General features: G+C 38.4%; 1 protein-coding gene across 2 annotated transcripts in view; it reads right to left on the bottom strand.

Moving 5' to 3' along the window:
• Positions 1-14,064, bottom strand: part of GRIK2 (glutamate ionotropic receptor kainate type subunit 2) — an 843,393-nt gene that overhangs the window by 137,200 nt on the left and 692,129 nt on the right. For both annotated transcript variants that reach the window (XM_040350159.1, XM_040350160.1), the window contains exon 14: positions 6,862-7,079. In XM_040350159.1, the coding sequence (XP_040206093.1) occupies positions 6,862-7,079 (218 nt within the window). The remainder of the gene's footprint in view (positions 1-6,861; positions 7,080-14,064) is intronic.

The raw sequence follows: 14,064 nt of genomic DNA, 5'->3' as shown, positions 1-14,064 counted from the left end.
TTATGACATTGATATTTAGCTCCATGGAAACACAAGTGGACAGCTTCATATTTATGATCTATGGATGCTCCTGAAGACATTGTCATTGTTTTTCTCATGATTAAATGAAATCACCTGTAAAATTGCTTGATGTAACACTGGTGTCAGTCTTGAAATCAATGTAAATGCTGAACAATCTATGGTCTAAAATACCCATGAAACAGCATAGAATAACTTAATTTATAATAGCAAGGACATGTACAATCCATATACATTGTATATATATATTACTATACACATTTGCCCTACACCAAAATGTGTTATTATAAGCTAAAGTTAAATAACAACAATATTTATGTCTATTTACCATGTACATTTGCAAGAAATACTATAGACTAGTCATGTTTATATATTTGTAAAACTTTTTCAATGACTACTACAAAATGTGGATTAAGAACATGATATTTTACACATTGGTACAATACCCTAACCACTTGCCGACCACACTATAGCACAATTACTGCTACAGAGGGGACATGCTGTGCATGATCACGTATAAATACATGATCCTGCACTTCCAGGTATCGGGCACGAGTGCGCGCCACCGGCGGCTCGCTCCTGCTGTGATTTTACACAGCGGGAGCTGATCAGCAGGTCCCACAGGCCCAATGTCCACCGGCACCCGTTGATTGTTTGATACACAAGCAGAATGACAGTCTGCCTAGGTAAACAAGGCAGATTGCTGTTCTGTCAGTACAGAAGGCATGAATCCTGTGTTCCTGTAAGGCAGGAGCACCGATCAATGTCTTCTACTAGTAAAAGCCCCACTCCCACTACACCAAAACACTAACTAGGCACACATTTAACCATTTTATTGCCACTGTTGTTAACCCCTTCCCTGACAGTGTCATTAGTACAGTGACAGTGCATATCTTTAGAATGATCACTGTAATATTGTCACTGGTCCCCAAAAAAGTGTCAGTTAGATGTCCGATTTGTCTGCTGCAATATCAAAGTCCCACTATAAGTCGCTGATCACCGCCATTACTAATAAGAAAATAATACAAAAAAAATCCATAAATATATCCCATAGTTTGTAGACATTATACATTTTGTGCAAACCAATCCATATATGTGTATTGTGATTTTTTTTTACCAAAAATATGTAGCAGAATACATATTGGCCAAAAGTATTGAACAAATTAGAGTTTTTTTACATTTTTTTATTGCATGTGTTTTAAAAGCAGAAAGTAAATAATGAGAAGCTAATTTGTTCTGTCACCCTGCTTTCTCTTCCTATCATCATGCTTCTTGTTAGCACATGAACTCATTGGCACTTTGTTCTGCCTTTTCCTCTCAAAGGCAAGCCCTGTTGTACAGGGACAGCAAGAGATTTGATTACAAGTTAAATTCAGGTTTATACATTGCTTTAAAAATACATGTAAGCATTTAAAAATACATGTAAGCATTTATTAACCACTTGCTGACCATGTTATAGCCGAATGACAGCTACAGCATGGTCATCCAGTTCTGGGAGAGCATCTTTTGACATCCTTGCAGAACAGCACCCCACATCCATCCTTCAAAGACTGCTGATCACAGATCGGGGTAAAGGGTCAATCACAGTGGCCCTTTACTATGTGATCAGCTGTGTCCAATCACAGCTAATCACAATGTAAGCACACTTGCCAGTTATATACATTTTCTTCGGAGAGCCGATGACTGGCAAGTGTGAGAGGAGTCATCTACATTGATTATCAAGTCACTGATCATCAGTGTCCTGATGATCAGTGCAGCCCCAACAGTATTAATAAGTGCCTATCAATGCTGCCAATCAGAGCCCATTAGTGCTGCCTATCAGTGCCTATCAATGCAGCCTCATCAGTGCTGCCTATTAATGCCCGCGAGTGCCACCTATTAGAACCCGTCAGTGCTGCCTCATCAGCACACATCAGTGAAGGCGAAAATTACTTATTTGTACATTTTTTACAGCAGAAACAAAGTTTAGAAAAAAAAACAGTGGTGATTAAATACCACCAAAAGAAAGCTCTATTTGTGGGGAAAAAAATTATAAAAATGTCATATGAGTACAGTGTTGCATGACCGCGCATTTTATATTCAATGTGCGACAGCACTGAAAGCTGAAAATTGGCCTAGGCAGGAAAGTTAATGACTAAATAGCTAGTCAGATACTGTATACTGTAAATGACCCTGATAGGTAATGCTTCCCACAAAAAAAAAAGTTTTAGGTGTAGGAGGAGTTGGCATTTAATATAAGTGAACATAAATAAATTACAATTTTACACATGGCGTGGCAAATATTGTTTGTCTCTCTTTTTTCTTAGGATTATATAACAGTTACAGATGACTGCCATTTATTCAAGTTGCTAAGGAAAGAACACAGCTCAACTACATTCCTTGGCAAGAGGAAGAGGCACACTGTCTCTTACTGGAACCTCAGACAGATCAGAATGATAATGTATGAATCACTACCCTTTTTATTTACTTACTAAAAGTACAGTAGTAGAATGTTCTCATTTTTCAAAATGAAGGGTCATTTAGCTTAGTAGATAACATGAACCAGTGTATACTTTTTTAATATACTAATTGATAATTCTCTATACCTTTAGTCAATCAAAACCCACTGAATTGTGTGCATACATTTCATCTTGATCTATTATGGTCTTTTTGAAATGGGGTAAGGTGATATAGGAAAACATGTATGAGTCAAGAGCTCCAGTGAAATGTAAAATGTTTATTTAAAACATTACCTAAATAAAAAAGAAAACAGGGGACATAGCTAGCATGTGAATTGAATCAATCAAACGTTTTGCTCTTCCAGTGGTGCTGGGTCCTTCTAGCTTCACCTAGTGGTGCCACAAATTATCCCTGTGGTTTACATTAGTCAGTGTTAGCAACATGGCTTTCAACAGGGAAGATAGCTTGCAGCCCCAGAGGCTAATGGATTTTTCATTTTTCATCTACCCAGAGACACAGTCAACACGGTGGCAGCTGCTTCTCCTCGGCATCCAACACCAGCTTTTCTACAGGATTTTAGAAGATGTGCTGTTCCTAACAGTATCCCACCCTGGCTTCACTTGCACTGTCAACACAATTCACAGAGAAACCAGCCAAGTTAAGACCTTGTATTCCAGAGTCTAACACAGGCTGTACAGAAGTAATTATACCTATTCCATCCCTGGATAACACTAGGGGATCTATAGATACTGTCTATGCCTATCCTACAGCAAACCAGACAATAATCAAACCAACTTTAACCTCTTCAGCCCCAGAAGGATTTGACCCCTTAATGATCAGACAATTTTTTGCATTATGGCACTGCATCACTTTAACTGACAATTGCAACACTGTACCCAAACAAAATTGACGTCCTTTTTTTCACACAAATAGAGCTTTCTTTGGTGGTATTTTATTTTTGTTTTTTGCACTATAAACAAAAAAAGTCCTCTTTTTTTTACTTTCTGCTATAATACATATCCAAAAAAAAAGCTGATTTAGTCATCAAGATATATATTCTTCTGCATATTTTTGTTAAAAAAAATCGCAAAAGGCGTGTATAGATTGGTTTGCGCAAAAGTTATTGCGCCTACAAACTACGTAGTAGATTTAGGGACTTTTCTTTTTTTTTATTGTTTTTACTGGTAATGGCGACAATCTGTGATTTTTATAGGGACAGCAACATTGTGGCGGACAAATCTGACCCCAAATTACAATTTTTGGGGACCAATGACATTATTACATTGATCAGTGCTATAAAAATGCAATAATTAATGTAAAAATGACACTGGCAGGAAGGGGGTTAATACCAGGGGCCGATCAAGGGGTTAAGTATGTTCCCTCAGTGTGTTCTAATTGTAGGGGGGGTGAGCTTACTGAAACATGAAACAGTAGATCCCTGTCATGTCACTAGGCAGAATGGGGAAATGCCTTGTTTACATTGGCAGTTCCCTGTTCTGCCTCTCCTTGCCATGATTGCAGGCCGCTGATGGACATAGAGTCTGTAGGACCCGCGGGTGTGCTATCCTGCTTTTATGGACTCATGTACAGGTAAGTCAGTTTGTGCAGGAGAGCCGACCTACCACAGTATATCTGCGTGAGCAGGTCGACAAGTGGTTAAAAGACATGCTTATTTCATTAGGAATCTCTTTGCACACAGACATAATGTCCCGTGTGCAAACATTGAGAGCTGAAGTGTAGGAGCTAGGAGACAGATTTCCTCAGCCTCTCAACACACAGCTGAGAGACCGAGCCAGCTCATGTTCTCTCCAAAGCCTGCAACTCCAGTAAGCGCTGGAGGGGCAGAGCAGAGATCTGGTGACTGACAGTTACCACTTTCTGCTCAGAACTGACTGATTGTCAAGGAGTATACTCACATAAAACAGTTGGTATTTTTACAAATTAGGTTTGGCACTCAGTGCGCATGCACGTGGTGTAATGATGTCAGACTTCATGCCCCTCCCGATACCTTTCGTTAGACTTAATAGGGGAAAAGGAATCCAAGGAGTGCTTCATTCAATCATGAACTGAATGTCTGTGTTTTGGAAATTGCAGATGTTCCCCAAACCCCACTGAAATCTACAAGGGATGGATCAAGCAAATTCATTTTGTCCATTTTAAATGTTAATAGAAAATTATTTGTCAAACTAAGGTTATAGGGAGCTGGGTACTGTCAAGAGGAACTTGTAACAAAGAAAAAAAAAATGACAGAAAGCAGCATTTTTAGAAAGTCTTAAATTGCAATACTAAAAATGCACAATTCTACATGTTTGTATAATTTGTTCTCTTTTTCCAATAAAAACAAAGAAAACAAAAAAACATTCAAATTGCCAGCAAATTGAATTTCCCAGCCACTGTGAAATTCCTTTCAACATCAATATTATACATTTATCCTAGCAACCAATGATCCATAGTAGTTAGGGTCTGGTGTGTTTGTAAGAAAAAACCCTTGCATAAAGAAAAAACAAGGCTTAGAAAACCTCCAAAGTGCATACCAGACACAAAGCCTTTTAAGGGGTAACCCCACACAAAACAAAACAAAAAATCAAAGTGACCCTCATCTGAGCATCCAGCCTGACTGGCCAGAAAAGGGGGGGTAGTGGGTTTGTGCCAGTGAATGAGTAAGTGGTACATAGTACCAAAAAAGTAAGAAAGCAAATTAACATGCACCGTACATACAGTGTAGTTCTTTTTTGAAATAATAATAATGACCCATGATGTCCAAAATATAAAGACCCGCAATATAAAAAAAAAATAAGTTCTATGATGTCTAAAATAATGCCTCACAAAGTAAATGTCCAATGACAATCCTCTCCTCCTATTTAGAGAGAATAAAGTTTCAATGATGTCATGCATAGCAAGATAGTTACTAGTACATCCGCAGTCACCAGTGTCTTAGCAAACAGTGACACATTCAGGCCCAATTCACTGCTATACTTGGCCAAAAATATTGACCAGCATTCCTGGCACCACTAAATGGGGCCAGGGATATGTAATTGGTTGCTAGGACGCTGGCAGTGGGTGGTGTCTTAGTAACCACAGACCTTATTGAGGAGCTCCCATTCATTAGTGGCAGTAGTAATAACATGGCTATGAATTGGACCTAAATCCAGGCAAAAAGCTTAAAAACTTTAGCTCTTATACTTGTATACCACCTATGAACAAGAGCAGTTTTTACACTTCCATTATGGGCCTGTTTATTCAGTGACATTATTTAAGATAACAATGTAATACATGCAATGTTTTTTGGCACAGCAAGGCTTCTTTTCGGCAATATTTTCTTTCAAAAACTTTTTTTTATTTTCCAAGTAATCTATAGACAAAAATACATACTAAAATTAGAATTATGCTTTTTCTATTTTGTTCAGTGTTAGTTTTAAGGTAAGTAGTGTTACTATAGGTAAACGTTTACATTCAATTCTATAATTTGTTCTATTTATAATTAAATTTAAATGGCATTTCTGGTACAAAGCATGGCAAAGTGTTTTCAAATGTCTTAATTGGTTTAACTGAATGGATATTTTTTTTTCAACCAGATTAACGATGTAATTATGTAATCAAATAATTTTTTTTTGTGACACTAAAAAAATGACTAAACAAAAGAGAATTTCTATCTAGCCATTTTCATATTTCCTGTTCCTCAGCCAGACTTCACAACTAGGAGGGTCTAACCACTTTCTTTGCTAGAGGTATGATATACCATGGCATCACCTCAGTGCCTGCAGCCAGCTCCTTGGACAATTACACGGATAAGTCATTCATTTTCATCACTTAGTGCTCTCCTCCAGTTAGGATTAAAATACGTTTATTTTTAAATGGTGTTCTAGGCTTTTTTCCTTATTTCAACCTAGTAATCCTGCAAATACCTCACTTCCTGTTACCCAGTGGCTAAGCTCACTCCACCATATCTGTCAGAATCTATGGTTGTTATCATGCCTGCCTTTCTTATTTTCCACCCATTACATGGAGGATGAGTAGATAAGTAATTTTTAGAATGAAGAAAACATGGTGTATGCTTTTAGTTCAGTGCACAGGAAGTAATATTGATACTGCATTTCTAGCAAAATGTTATACTTGCTTAAAATATTTTTTAGACTTAAAAAAGAAAAATTAACGCAGTCACCACAGCTAATGAAGGGTAAGATAAATGATATGGATATTTTTTCACATATTTAATTATTCCTGAAAACATCTTGGGGCCCAGTGACAAAAAGTATAGCATATGTGTAACAGAATTTCACAGAAAATCCAATACATTTCAATAAAACAACCCACTTTAAAAAAACGTTTTGCACCACTGGTAGTTTTCAACCATGACCTTATTATCATTTTAATTCATAAAAAGTAATATAAGAAATTGCATACCTTAAAAAATGTCATTGTTGCACCATCTTGAACAGCACCATATTCAATTTTAGTCTGTTTGGCTAAATCATCAGCAGAATCGATAGGGGATTCCATGCGTTCCACTGTGAGAAAGGCAGCTAAGTTGGCAGTATATGAAGAAATGATGATAAGAGTAAAAAACCACCATATTCCTCCCACTATCCTTGTAGAAAGAGCTTTGGGCATAAGTTCGGAACCTAATAAAAATCAAGGGATATATTATTAACATGATTCAAGTTAATCAACTATTCCTTGCACATGATCCTGAACACTGAAAATAAAATTCACTAGAATTTGGCACTATAGCAAAAAGTCAAATGGATTTGTACATAGTCATTATAAGTCAAATAGTAAGGCTGCACACAGCTTTGATGAAAAAGAAGCACTGAAATGAAGCAACTGAATCATTGCTGCAATGCAGGGCAACATAATTTACATTGATGCTATGTGGTGCCATTCGTTTTGATTACCACCATGGCAAAGCACTTTAACGTGTTGCAGATTTTTTTTTGATGTGTTTGATTTATGGGACATTTTGATGCATTGGAAACCCATTGACCTTATTAGGCTGACTTAATGTGTTACATGTTAACACATGGCATAACACTTGTTAATGCACATGCATTAACACACTGCACATTTAAATGGGTCCTAAATATGCAAATGAAAAAGTTAGCATACTCTAAGCATTCTAATTATATATGTTTTCTATTCAAATTGTATATAAATTAGGTCTGAGAGAAGGAAAAAGTTTATGGTAACATCATGTTTTTGGAGTGGAAATAAATTGGTTGTAATTAGAGTAAGCTGTTTAAATACAATCAGGTATGATTTGAGTCAGCCCTCGCCAATATAATTTTCATCAATAAAGGTCAAGCTGGCAAAAAGAAGTTCACAGAGCACATCTTGTCATTTTAAGAAAAGAAGAGTTGCTAAAAAAAAGTTGATAAAGGCTATCAGTCTTGCCAGGTTAGACAATGACTTTTGAATCTTTTATTTTATGAACCTTATCTGAACCAAAGGCAAAAACCATACTTTTTAAAGTAGTTAAAGTTTAGAATACAAGTCCATCTACCTAAACGTTATCGCCATCACAAAGTTCAGAAATAAACCTTAAAACATAAACAAGTAAAAGCTTCCTTCATATTAGTCAGAGCTCATGTTTTAAGATGTTTTAAGAAAGGGAATGATGTTGTGCAAAATTAAATACATGGTGATAAAATAGAAAACACTCTTCACAAAAAATATTGCAAGTCTATAGTTCAACAAAATGATTGGGATGTCAATTCAGGCTTATGGATGAATGTTTTGGTAACTGATCAAATTTTTTTTGAAGTCCACAATATATCTAGTAAAAAACAAATATGAATTTGTTATAGTAAGAACATTCTACAACAGCCAAACACTGCAATAGCCTTGTAAATATATATGGAGGTTTGACTGCCACAGAATTTGGGCACCTTGCAATTACTGAAGGACCATCTGTTGCTCCTAAATCATAGAATTCTATAGGGGAATGTCTGGTTAGTAGTCTATGGCCCCATACACACGATAGAATTTATCCGCAGATACGGTTCAGCGGACCGTATCCGCGGATAAATCCTCTCTAAGATTTCAGAGGATTTCAATGCGATGGCGTGTACACACCATCGCATTGAAATCCGCGCTGAAATCCTCTGCCGATGACGTGTCGCGCCGTCGCCGCTATTATGACGCGGCGACGGGCGCGACGCTGTCATATAAGGAATTCCACGCATGCGTCTATTCATTACGGCGCGTGCGGGGAATCCCTTTGGACGGATGGATCCGGTAAGTCTGTACAGACGAGCGGATCCATCCGTTGGAATGGATTCCAGCAGATAGATATTCTGTGCATGTCGACAAATATTTATCTGCTGGAAATCCATTCCAGGGGAGATTTATCTGCGGATAAATATCCGTTGGCGTGTACACACCATAGGATCTATCCGCAGAAACCCATTTGATGGGATTTATCTGCGGATAGATTCTATGGTGTGTATGGGGCCTGAGAGTTTGAAACAAACTGTAACTGTGTCCTGTACAAATACAATGACCCCAAACATGCACCCAATTGCTAACATTAAAGATAGAATTGCTACTAAAATCCTAGGCAAAGTCCGTTTTCAGATCAGATCTTTACAGAACTTTGTTTAAAAATCTGCTGTTCAAAGGTTCCATGATAAGGAGTGCGACAAAAGTGTCCCAGAGCAATTTGAGGCTTTGGTTGATAGCTGCTGAAAGTGTACCAATGCAAATAATCAATCTAATGGAGCTATGGCCAGATGCTGAAACTTTTATATATTTCAATATCTTTCACATAACCAAATGACATAGAATGGTACTACGTGTACCATCAGAACTAAAATAAATGGATTTTTCAACACTTCTTGTAAAGAGATTTAGATTAGGAAAGGTGTTTTTTTGTGTGTCTGTTGTGTTGAAGTTACTATATAAAAATGTGTGAATCACCAGAACAATGCAATGTACATGTAGCACTTGGTCCTGTTCAGAACAGTACTGTGGTTGAAAGATAAAATTATTTTTTCCTGTTTTTTGCTGGCTGTCAGTTTCACTCCAGGCTGAAGCCTAGTTTATAGGTGTTTCTATGGGGGGAGCCTCCTCACAGCACTGTAGTCACTACCCCCTCTTCCTTCTCACTGAGTTTGATATTGATTATTGTCTGAGTCCCTTATGCTTGCCAGGCAGTATCTTTGCCTCTAAGAACATCTGTAGCTCTTCCATTCCTGTTTTTTTTTTCTGTAGTTACAATAACATAACTACAATGACCCAACCATGAAGGCATTTCATAGACAGAATTTTCTCCCCAATATGGTTATCTGAATATTGGGGATCTTGGTACAGCATCGTTATTAAATAATTACAGAGATCAGAGTACAGACAGACAACTGAGCACAGACCCACCTGACTTATATTCTGGGGCCCCTTTTAAAGTAGGCTTTCAAATTCTTATAAGCTCCACCATTACTAGGCCAGGGTTGTGAAAAAAGCCCTTGTCATCATCAAGACCTCCCCCACATTCTTGCAGGCATGTGGCCTGGTTTAGTTCAGGGGAGGGGTTGCTCATTCATCTTCCCCCTTTCCTGGCCAGCTAGGCTGCATGTAAGGGCCTAGTGTGGATTTTCAATAGGACCTCACACATTTTTTAGAGTGTGAGGTACTCCCTTAACCTGCCTGACGGTATTCCCGAGTCTGACTCGGGGTTAGATTTTCATGCTGCGAGCGGTAACCCCGAGTCAGACTCGGGCTCGCCTCGCTGGATCCACAGGGAGTGTTTACTTACCTTGTCCCTGGATCCAGCGATGCCACCGCGCTGTGTGAGCGAGCGGGACCTCGCTCGATTCACACAGCGGCCTCCTGTGCCGCCGATCTCCGTTCCCTGCAATGTTACGACGCACGGGAGCGGAGAACGGCACCAAATTCAAAAACGTAAACAAACACATTACATACAGTATACTGTAATCTTATAGATTACAGTAATGTATGTAAAAAATACACACCCCCCTTGTCCCTAGTGGTCTGCCCAGTGCCCTACATGTACTTTTATATAATAAAAACTGTTCTTTCTGCCTGCAAACTGTAGATTGTCCATAGCAACCAAAAGTGTCCCTTTATGTCAAAAATAGTTTTAGAGCAGCTAAAAAACAGCGATAATAAATTATAATCACTTGCAGAATTGTGCGATAGCGATTTGTGGGGAAATTCGTCATAAAAAAAATAAAAAAATAAATGACAGCAACAATTCTGCAACTGAGCAAATTTCAGTGATTTTGATTTGATTAAATTGTTGAATAATTTTTATTATAATTATATTATTATTTGTTATAATTATTTATAATTATTTATTATATTATAATTTATAATTTTGTTTTTAAAAAAATGTCATACCTGGGATGCCTATTAGAATCTTGTTTGGTCAGATTTAAGTGCGTTATTTCTAAAAATTACAGGCCTACAGTATAAAACTCCAAATTTCCTTGCAAATAATGGTACCGCTTTCAGCACCTTTTTTCTGAAAGAATCATACCGCCAGGGAGGTTAAAAACCATGCCAGACTCAAACGGTCTAGAAAGCATTTGTGGGGAGGACACTACACATTTCTATTTAAATCTTGCTGTAGGATGTGCTACAGTAAAAGTGAAGTATTAGCCCAGACAATGGGCATTTTTGATTTGACAGATTCAGCTTTCATTGATTTCTTGGATAAACATCTATTAAAACTGGAAGCAAGATGGATCTTCCGTCTTAATTCTCTAGCTCTATCTGGCCCTAATGAAGGCTTTACATTTCTACCTTTCGTACATGATTAAAAAGTCTTTGTATTTGTTGTCTAATTGCCTTGTTTAATATCAATATTTGTATGGATCGTTTTGGTATTTAGGAAAGAAAAATAATCTACATTCACTTTTGATTCCTTTTTGGTCAAAAGGAATTGTACTGTATACCAATGACGCCGACATGATCCTGCCCATGATCCATGGGAGATAGCCTACCAATGACACTCTCCAGCTTGACAGCGGTTAAATAGCTGAGGGCGAGGCCACCTGTCATGTGTGCTGGTGACCCCACCCCCTTTGGCGCAACTGGGAAACACAGGGTTACCCAGTGACATGTACGGTTGACCCCGCCCCCCTCTGACGCAACGCATATTTCCCATTGCATCAGAGGGGGCGGGGTCACCCGTTCATTCAATTCACATGGGGGGGTGGGATCTGGGGGTCCCCTTTGTTAAAGCAGGCTTCCAGATTCCTATAAGCCCCCGCTCGCAGACCCCCACAACCACCGGGTAAGGGTTGTGGGGATGAGGCCCTTGTCCCCATCAACATGGGGACATCCTCCCCATGTTGAGGGCATGTGGCCTGGTACAGTTCAGGAGGGGGGGGCACTCTCTCGTGTCTCAACTGCGTGATGATATCATGTTAATATGGACCAAAATCTCTGAGGAATGTTTCCAACATCTTGTTGAATCTATGCCACAAAGAATTAAGGCGGTTCTGAAGGCAAAAGGGGCTCCAACCTGGTACTAGCAAGGTGTACCTAATAAAGTGGCCGGTGAGTGTATATCTGTTTGCTTTAAATACAACATAAAGGGAGGCATTAGACTTTACCCTTTTTTTCTTACATAAGATACTTGCTACAGTGCCAAAATATCTTTAACATCTCTCATTGTATATCTAATTGAATTGAACGTTTACCAAACTACCCATAAAATAATCTAGCCAAAGCAATGGCATGGGTAAACAAATATTGACAGAGGTGCATGCGCGGAGTCTAGCGGAACAGACATGGAGAGCCCACGGCGCTGAGGGAAAAAGCTGCTTTAATAAGGGACAAAGCACCCACTTGTACCAGGGAACAGGCAGATACCATTTTAAACCGCCACAATGGTTTTGGAAGGAAACTGTGGCAAGTTCAAAACTCTCCTCACAAAGGACACACAGGGGTGCACCGCAGCTAAAATGGTGTCGGCTCCCTCCTCATTCACTGCCTCAGTATGCTCTCACAGGCAAAAAGTAACCCAGTCAATTTCTCTGGCTGACTCAGAAACCAAACTCCTTCACATAGCCCCTCACAAATATCCACAGTCTCTCCAGCACTTCTGCATCAGTTTGAGAGAATGCTCCATAAGGCATTAAAGCAGACCTCTGAACAGATAACTAGCAGCCTCATTAAAGAGATCAGAGAGCTAGGCAACCGCACTGCTGCCTTGGAGTTAAAAAATTTATGAAATAGAACTGAATGCACAAGACAATATGACTGAAATGGAGAATTTAAAAGTGGAGAATTTAATACTTCAAGCTAAACAGGAGGACTTTGAAAATAGGGCCAGGAGATCCAGTTTAGGAATAAGAGGAATTCCAGAAATGGTGATAGACCTACAATTACAATTACAGCATTATTCCAAGAACTTCAACCATCCATCCCTATCAAACGATTACCCTCACAGCAAAGAAAACAGACATTCCCCCAAGAGACATAATTGTTAAATTCCACTATTACAGGTCAAAGGAGCAAATTTGTCAGCAGCTAGAGAGGATTTAAGGATTTAAGTACCAGCTATTTGCGGACTTATCCCAGCTTACTATTGCCAAAAGATGCTCAATGAAACCCCAATTACTGGAACGCCAACGTCACAATATTGTATACCAATGGGGTTTCCCATTTGCCATCAAATTCACTTATCAAGGCAATAGATACACCTCCAGAACAGCTGAAGAACTGCAACAAACCCTAATAAACCCGAATAAACCTCCACCTGATGTAAGAAACAACCAGCGCTTCCCCACAACAGAGAAGAGCAACCCCATCTTCACCAACAAAAAACACATTCCAAAATACAAAGAATAATAGGATACATCATTCCCACAAAAGAACAAGATATGCTCCCAATCCTTTGGACCAAGAAGATTCCATGAACCAATAATATCAACCCATAGTAATTGCAGTCATATTTTCTCAAAAGAGATGAACACATACTGATTGAACATATGAACTCATAGGACCTTCACCTATTCCCACAAACAACGACAACGTCTTATTCTCAAATTCTATGAGTAAAATACAAATTAATTCTAATTTACTTATACCCTAAGAGGATACTTGGGAAAATGTTTTACTTTTCCTTATAAATTTTTCTTTTTACTAGTTCCAAAATGTTCAGGAAATGACTAATAGCAAAATACAGTAAAGGTTTAGGCTAATTTGGGGTTTGATGTAGATTGACAATCCCCTTTTTCTAACTACTACCTCTTATAATCTTACTAGCCCAGGTATGCTCACTTGGTTAATATTTGTTCCGAGATAATACAGCTTTTTTAGTGTTGTCCAATATAATAGTTTGAATGTGGACACAGTTAATAGAGATAATAACCGTCCTAGATACACTATTGTAGTATAAATAAGAAATGGGTAATGAAAATTACATCTATTACTTCAGGTTTATCCCAGTTATTAATTCCTTCGGTACCACTGTTTCATTGTTCTAAATTGCCTCTAGACAATAGAACCAGTTAACTAAATATGTTATATTCTCAAGGCAACTACATGGAAATTCCTTGAATAGTAACTTTGGGCCAGATTCACAGAAAAAGTACGCCGGAGTATCTGCTGATACTCCGGCGTACTTTCAAATTTGCCACGTCA

This window comes from Rana temporaria, chromosome 4 (genome assembly GCF_905171775.1).
Source record: "Rana temporaria chromosome 4, aRanTem1.1, whole genome shotgun sequence".
NCBI classification, from domain to species: Eukaryota; Metazoa; Chordata; class Amphibia; order Anura; family Ranidae; genus Rana; species Rana temporaria.
The sequence above is the reverse complement of the archived record's forward strand: the minus strand, read 5'-3'. Positions and strand labels throughout refer to the sequence as shown.